General features: G+C 51.6%; 1 protein-coding gene across 1 annotated transcript in view; it reads left to right on the top strand.

Moving 5' to 3' along the window:
• The first annotated feature begins 7,323 nt into the window (after positions 1-7,323).
• CLDN18 (claudin 18) overlaps positions 7,324-8,121 on the top strand; it is an 18,807-nt gene continuing 18,009 nt past the window's right edge. Inside the window, exon 1 of the mRNA XM_010007855.1 lies at positions 7,324-7,543. Within this exon, the coding sequence (XP_010006157.1) occupies positions 7,324-7,543 (220 nt within the window). The remainder of the gene's footprint in view (positions 7,544-8,121) is intronic.

Raw genomic sequence — 8,121 nt, 5'->3', positions numbered from 1 at the left:
GAATGAAAAAGAGGATGATTTAGGAGTGTCCAGGGTGTTTTCTGCCCACCAAGGCAGAGGAGCCCTGCCAAAGTAAACTTGGTCTTTCCAAAGAAAGCTGGAAACAGCCTCAATTGTTGCCTTCAATGCCAGGCTTTAGGTCTTGAGCAAGCTGGGGCTGTATTATCTGCAAGCACAATTCCTGAATTTCCAGAGGGAATCTGGTGGTGTCAAAGCAATGAGAAGAAAACAAAGGCTTGGGAAAAAAAGCCTGGAATTGGTGGTTGTGACAGATGCATCTGAGCCTTTAGATTCTGGCCACAAAACCTGAAGCAGGAATTTGCCATCTGTTCGGGCTTTAGCTGTTCAAAAAATCACCCTTCTTCCTCCTCAAAAATGAGTGGCTGTGGGTGGCACTGGTTTAATCAGCTGGTCCTAAGAGCCATGTGGTTGGCACATGCACTGGTGGCATTTCAGTAAGTTTCTCCTCTGTTCCCAGGAGACCTTCTCTGGCCCAGGTTGCCCAGGGAAGCTGTGGCTGCCCCATCCCTGGCAGTGTTGAAGGGCAGGTTGGATGGGGCTTGGAGCAGCCTGGGCTGGTGGGAGGTGTCCCTGCCCATGCAGGGGGTTGGATCTGGATGGTCTTGAAGGTCCCTTCCAAACCATTCTGTGATTCTCCATCATCCCAGTGGGTGGGATGGAGCTGCAGGGGGACCTGGGAGCCCCCAAAGGTGATGCTCTTGGCTAAGAGGAAACCCTGATCTCTCCCAGGGCTCTGGCAGGTGGGTGAGAGAGACTGGGATGTGGTTGTGCTCACCCTCCAGTTAGCTTGGGTCACCTCCCAGGGCACTTCTCCACCCCTCCAGACTTCTTGCTTCGCTGGGCATCCATGCTTCAAAGGGAGGTCTGGGGATAGAGGGGGTTTGCCAAGAAGGCTTAAGATTGGGATTTGAGCCAGAGATACACAGAGGGCTGGGGAGGTGAAGTGGTGGTGCTGGTGATCAAGGGTTTGAAAACCACTGTGCTTCTGGCAAACAACAGAGCAGCAGGGCACCAGGATGTACTTATGAGAGCTGAGACCACAAAACAGGAAGCTGCACCTGCTGTGGGCAGTGGAGAAAGGCTTTTTGCCTTGTGAAGCCCCTGGGTGAGGGCACCGTCCTCGTGGTAACGCTCAGTGTTAGCTCTGCTCGAGCCTTGGGTTTGGCAGCTGGACCAAGCCAGCTGCACATCTGCTGGAGCTGGTTGGTGAGGAATCAGTCGTGGCTGAGGGCATTGATGAGGAGGGTCAAGTTCAACATGAGGAAAAGCTTCTTGCCTGGGAGGGTGACAGAGCCCTGGGACAGGCTGCCCAGGGAGGCTGTGGAGTCTCCATCCCTGCAGACATTCCAGCCCCACCTGGATGTGTTCCTGTGGGATCTGCTCTAGGGGATCCTGCTCTGGCAGGGGGGTTGGACTGGATGATCCCCAGAGGTGCCTTCCAACCCTGATGACTCCATGACTCCTTTCCCTTTCCTCTTTTTTTTCCTGTAAGTCATGTTACAAGCAGAAATGTCATTTTGAAATGAAAGGTAGAAAAAGTTCTGCTACGTTTGCACGTAAAGATCTTGGCTTCTCTGTCCCCAGGTTGCTTTTACAACCTGAGCTGGAAGAAACACCCTGAGCTCACCTGCAGCCCCAGCCACTCCAGGTCTGTGGTTCCCAATATATTCATTTCAAAACTCCATGACAAACAGACTCCCCTCAGCTCCCCAGACCTAATCCCCCTTGGAAATAACACAGGATCACCAGGTTCAGCCCTCAAGGTGATCAACCCACCGTGTTGCTTGGGCAGATCTCATTTCAGAGGAGAAGCTGAGGCCCATGCTCCTTCCAAAGTCCTTTTGATTGACCTCTGGTAGCTCCTGTAAGTGCTGTGCCCACAGTTTATCTCCTTCCCATGCAGGAGTTCAGTGAGGCTGGGAGGGAGGGATCTAAACAAAGGCCTTATTAGCATCTTTTTGGCTCCTAATGGGCAGAAAAGGTGCAAGATTCTTTTGGCACAGTGGTTACTTTTTTTTCCTCCCCCCTCCAAAAAAAAAAAAACACAGGAAAGGGGAGGAAAAAGGACTTTAATTGAAGCCTGCAATGTTGTATAAATGGAAGATCTAAGTTTTAATTGAAAAATAATTATAACCACTTAATCATTTTAAATGAGGGCTGTAATTGCAGTCAGTTCATAATAGCCAAATACAGACACTTAGATTCCTGCAATAAAGCAGGGATGGTACAGCTTGATTTCCTAATAGCTCTTCCACTTCTCTCCTCTTTTGTCTCAAAGATTAATTCAGGCAAGGGCTATTAGTGCTGTTAATTGGTTCTGCAATTTAGACCTTGTGCCTGTGAATGAGTGACTGATGCAGACCTATCAGCCAATAATGTGAACACTTTGTCAATGTGTTTTCTCATTGTCCAGTGGCACAGAACTCCCCTGGCAGCTCCTCTGCCACCCAACCCTGACTCCCTGGAGGGATCAAGAAGAGAGGGTCTCCTCCGGGGTGAGGGATTCACTTAGCTTTAGATAGGTCACCTAGATGTCTTTGAGATGATGGCTGGCTTATGAATGGAATAATTAGGCAGCCAAGGCGTCCTCCTTGGCAGGGACAAATCCTGGATTCAGGAGGAGTCTTTGTCACCAGGCTGGAAGGAGGAGGTTCAGTGGGATTGTGAAGCTGGGGAGATGTGTTAGTTGGAGAGCAGACGTTGCTGGTGGCAGGTGTTGCTGGCTCTGGGCAGGGCCTCCTGAGGGTCCACTCCCCAGGGGCAGTGGTGGTGACTAAAGCCAGTCTAGATCACCAGAGTGACAGAGAACAACACCAAGTTTACAGCCCAACAGCTGTTCTTTTTCACTGACATGGATGTGGCCTCAGTCATGGGAACTGGTGTCCAGCAGGTCAAGGGAGGAGATTCTCCCTCTCTGTCTCTTGACACCCCACTTGGAAAACTGTGCCCAGTTCTGGAGGTTCCAACATCAGAAGGACTTGGGGGTCCTGGAGAGAGAGTCCAGAGGAGGCCACAGAGATGATCCAAGGGCTGGAGCAGCTCTGCTCTGGAGCCAGGCTGGGAGAGTTGGGGTGTTCAGCCTGGAGAAGAGAAGGCTCCAGGGAGACCTTGGAGCACCTTCCAGGCCTAAATTTCCAGTTAGTTATGGTGAAAACAGAGAGGACAGATGAGTCTTCACCAGAACTAACTGGAATTTTAGGTCCAGCACGAGTGAAACTGCAGGTCTGGACTTGTTGCTCCATCCTCCTTTTCCATTCTGTTTATTTTTGAATGGGTCTTCTCCCAGAACTTTTTTCTTTCTAATTTGTGTCTAATTCATTGTTTCTTTCATGAGATTAATGGATTGATATTGATACTTTGTGTCACACTAATGCAAACCCACAGTATTTATATAGTCTGTTATTTATTCCTTTTTTGTCCAGCTTGTTTCTTTTTTTCCCCATAGCTATTTTGAGGCCATTCCACAGAAAAAGCCAAGCCTACCATTTGCTGGAAATCCCACCATTGAGAGCAGTGCTGGCAGGTTGTCCTGGTCCCACTGGAATACAACAGGAGGAAGAAGCAGAGTCAGGATGTGCCCTGGGCAGCATGGGTGAGCATCACCCATTGATGTCTCTCCCAAGGTCCATCTAGGAGTATTGTCCTGAAAAGAGGTATGTTGGCTCTGTCTCCAGCTCTCTTCATATGACACTTCACACAACATGAAGGTCATTAACACCTGTAGACAAGACAAGCTCCAGGCATCTTCACATCTCCCTCAACTTCAGCATCTCTGAGTGTTGCCTTCCCTCCCTGGCAGTGTTGAAGGGCAGGATGGATGGGGCTTGGAGCAACCTGGGCTGGTGGGAGGTGTCCCTGCCCATGCAGGGGGTTGGAGCTGGATGATCTTGAAGGTCCCTCCCAACCCAAACCATGATGTGATTCTCTGATCAGACCACTTCTTGTGTCTGCAGAACCACCCAGTCCACTTGAGGTGGAGGGTGGGGGGAAGCACCAAACCATGGCTGAGGTTTGATGGTGTGCACCAAGTACATGAATATTCACAGACACATCTTCAGGCTTTCATCTTATTTGCACCATCAAAAAATATGTTTACAACCATTGCCTCTGCAGGGCTCAGCTCTGCTGCAGCTGCTTTAATCCTGAGAGGAGATGCTGGGCCACCTTGGATTGACCCTGTGGAGATATTTTCATCTCCTGCTCCTGTAAGGTGTTTTTTTTTCCATCCAGGAGGTGACAGCTGTTGAGAAGGGGTTGATGGTGACATTCTTTCAGTTTTTTAAAAAGAAAAGGAATTATTTGCCTTATAGCACCTAGAGAAGAGGTTGGGATGAGCTCAGTTTTCCTACTCAAGATACGAAATTAAGTCACAAAAATGAAGGAGCCTTCACCCTCTTTTTTTGTTATTTATTTTTATTTAGTTAATTCTTCTGATTGCTTAAATCTGCTCCCTTAAAATGAGCAACTCCTGCTTCTTAAAAGCAGCTGCATTTTATACCAGACTTTTATCTCAGCCAAGGAGAAATTGCTCAGATGAGAGGCACTGGGGAAGGTGGGGAGTGGAGGGGAAGCAGCAAAGGCAAGAGCCCAGGAAGGTGATTGATCCCCCTGGGTGAGAGTCCCAGATTGCACTTCAAGACTGGAAACAGTTGTTCAAGGTGCTGGGGAGTTTTGAAGGAGGGGAATAAGTGGTACTTTGATGTCAGGTTGGTGAGCTCAGATGGCTGAAGGAGTTCAGTCCCTGATTGTTTTCACTGGGAAATGCTGTCAGGAGATAAAACTACCCTTTTGCCTGCAGCTGGGAATCCCATCATGGTTTGGGTTAGAAGGGACCTTCAAGACCATCCAGATCCAACCCCCTGCATGGGCAGGGACACCTCCCACCAGCCCAGGCTGCTCCAAGCCCCATCCACCCTGCCCTTCAACACTGCCAGGGATGGGGCAGCCACAGCTTCCCTGGGCAACCTGGGCCAGGCTCTCACCACCTCCCTCACACTCCACAATTCCCTCCTCATGTCTCACCTCTATCCCATCTCTTCCAGATTTTATCCCTTCCCCCTTGTCCTCTCCCTCCCTGCCCTTGTCCCAAGCCCCTCCCCAGCTTTCCTGGAGCCCCTTCAGGCACTGGAAGGGGCTCTAAGGGCTCCCTGGAGCCTTCTCTTCTCCAGGCTGAACACCCCAACGCTCCCAGCCTGGCTCCAGAGCAGAGAAATACCCGTTTGTGAATGATGCTTCTCTTCTGCCTGCTGGCACAGTCACTGAAATAAGCAGTGGTGACTTGGCCAAGGTCTGTCCCTTTGCATGTTCTTAGCACTTTACCCAGGGATCCAGGTGAAGCAAATGGAGATGCAATTTTTCAGCCCTCACAGGTTGACTGGAGCTGTTCAGCCTGGAGAACAGGAGGCTGAGGGGAGACCTCATTGCCCTCTACAGGTCCCTGAAAAGAGGTTGTGGTGAGGTGGGTGTTGGCCTCTTCTCCCTGTGACCAATGATAGGACAAGAGGAAATACGATCAAGCTGCACCAGGAGAGATTCAGGCTGGATGTTAGGAACAGTATCTTCCCAGAAGGAGTGGTGAGGCCTTGGAACAGGCTGCCCAGGGAGGTGGTGGAGGCACCATGCCTGGAGATGTTAAAAAAAGTGGTAGACGTGGTGTTTCATAAGATGGTTTAGTGGTGGGGGTTGTAGGGCAGAGGTTTGGACTTGATGATCTTGAAGGTCTTTTCCAGCCTTGAACCATTCCATGCCTGAATGCAAGGCCAATCTACCCTTTTTATTTCAGTTCTTGAGAACAATCCCTGGCTGTCCTGAGTCTTTGCTGTCCCCAGGTGAGGCTGGTTGTGACAAACACAGGGAGTGTGTTTGCACTTGAGTCCTGAGCTCTATATTTAGCCGGGTGATACTGGGAGAGCTTTCCATGATTAAGCCACGTTGACCGATACCGAAAGCAGCTGCAGCCACCAGATGCAGCAGGTGAGATGTGTCACCTGGCCTGGGTACCACCCTGCCCAAAAAAGGGATCTGGGAGAGGGTGTGAATTATGGAAGTGCATGAATCACCAATACTGGTCTTTTGGGGAACCCAAGGCCAACAGGGTCATGTTTGAAACAGAGGGCTTTTGGGGAGGCTCGTGGGGATGACTGTTCCCTGTTTCCTGGCTACTTCCAGGTTCTGCTTTTCTTGAGGGATGTGGGATGAACTTCAGTATCAGGCATGAAATTGTCAGGGTTGGTGCTCTGAAGTGAATGATCCCAGGTGAGAGCAGAACCTCCTTCGTGGGTGCTCTCTGAGGGCAGGTCAGAGCTCTGTGAGAAGTGGAGTTGCTGTGGGTGTGGGAAAGGACTGGGTGACTCCCCAAGGTCCCTCCCAGCTTGCTTGGTTCTCTCAAAAAGATGCAGCAACAAAATCATGTCTAGGGGCCAAACAGTGTGTGAACATGACAGGTTGGATCTTCTTCAGAAGCAGCTGCACAGGGAAGTCTCTCTACATGTGAGGTCAAGTGTCTGGGAGAGACCCAAAGGTGCTTGAGCAAGGGTAGCCAGGTGGTGCTGGCCCACTTCTTCATGCTCCCTCCACTTCTACCACCTGGATGTCACTCCAGTGGGCTCCACTTCTCCTGAAAGTCCCTTCCTGCATTCAGTGTTAGAGTCTAGCAGGGACTTCTGACAAGGGCATGGAGGGGTAGGACAGGGGGAATGGTTTCAAGCTGAAAGAGGGGAGATTTAGATTGGATGTTAGGAGGGAACTGTGGAGTGTGAGGGTGGTGAGAGCCTGGCCCAGGTTGCCCAGGGAAGATGTGGCTGCCCCATCCCTGGCAGTGTTGAAGGGCAGGTTGGATGGGGCTTGGAGCAACCTGGGCTCCAACTCCTGAGAAACATCCCTCCACCTGCCCCAGAAGCCCCATCCCTGCCAGGAAAGGATGAAGCTCTCCATCATTTCCATCTCTCCCACCCCGTGGAAGCCTGGCTGGGGCTTGGCATGCTGGTGCCTCTGCTGTGGCAGCTCCTGAGGGACCTGCTGGTCCCCACCTGCCCTGGCCCTGCCTGCAGGAGAAGGTAAACAGAGCTGAGCTGTTCACACCGGGCGGAACAAACGGCTCTTGGTACCGAGCGAGGAAACATTATCTCAGCGAAACAGATAAAGGGAAAGGGGAGGTTTGTGGGGCCTGGCCCAGGCCTCTCCTGACTCCCCGTCCGTGACGTAGGCTGTGCCTCTAGCTAAAAGTCCCTTCTGCCCTGGCTTCCTGCCCCAAACCCAGCTCGTGGAGACGCGTGCCCAGCCCAGGACCTGCCCCGTGGCGCCATGTCCGTGACGATCTGTCAGTCCATGGGCTTTGTGGTGTCAGCCCTGGGGATAGGAGGCATCATCGGGGCCACCTGCATGGACCAGTGGAGCACCCAAGACCTGTACAACAACCCGGTGACGGCCGTGTTCAACTACCAGGGCCTCTGGCGCACCTGTGTCCGGGAGAGCTCCGGCTTCACCGAGTGCCGCGGCTACTTCACCATCTTGGGGCTGCCAGGTAGGGCCTGGGACAGGGACACTTCACCTCTCACCCACCCTGCCAGCAGCGGTGGTGTTGGGTGGTGGGTTGGGATGGCTTTTTGTTGTTTTGGAGCAGAACAGGGAAGGCATTTTCAGCCAGAAGGGACCTCGGGTGGAGGTTCTCAACCCCCCGTGGCCAAGCTGAGGTTCAGCCACGCTGATGGCAGGTTCCTCTGAGGTTCCTCAGGTGTTCTCCAGTCAGTTCCTGCTCCTTGGGGTGATTTGTCCTCTGGGTTGGCTTGGGCACACTCTGCCCCTGCTGCACAGCTTCCCACCACAAACCACTAACACTCTTGGCATCGCAGAAGATCCTTTCCTAAGAGGATATGTCACAGTTCAGCTCACAGGATTTCTGCACAAGCTAACACCACCAAGCTGGATTTCTCCCTCATTCTCCTTTGGTTCCAGTTTTTTTTTTCCTTCCACGGGTTATCATCCCTGTCCTGGTTGTGCCCAGAGTATCTAGGGGTGCAAACAATTAGGTGGCAACAGGATTATCTGGGTTTTCTTCTTGCCTTAATACAGTGAGGAAAAAAAAGGCACTTAAGGCTTTTC

This window comes from Chaetura pelagica, unplaced genomic scaffold (genome assembly GCF_000747805.2).
Source record: "Chaetura pelagica isolate M959 unplaced genomic scaffold, ChaPel_1.0 scaffold690, whole genome shotgun sequence".
Taxonomy (NCBI): Eukaryota; Metazoa; Chordata; class Aves; order Apodiformes; family Apodidae; genus Chaetura; species Chaetura pelagica.
Note: the sequence above shows the minus strand (reverse complement) of the source record. Positions and strands in the feature narration are given on the sequence as shown.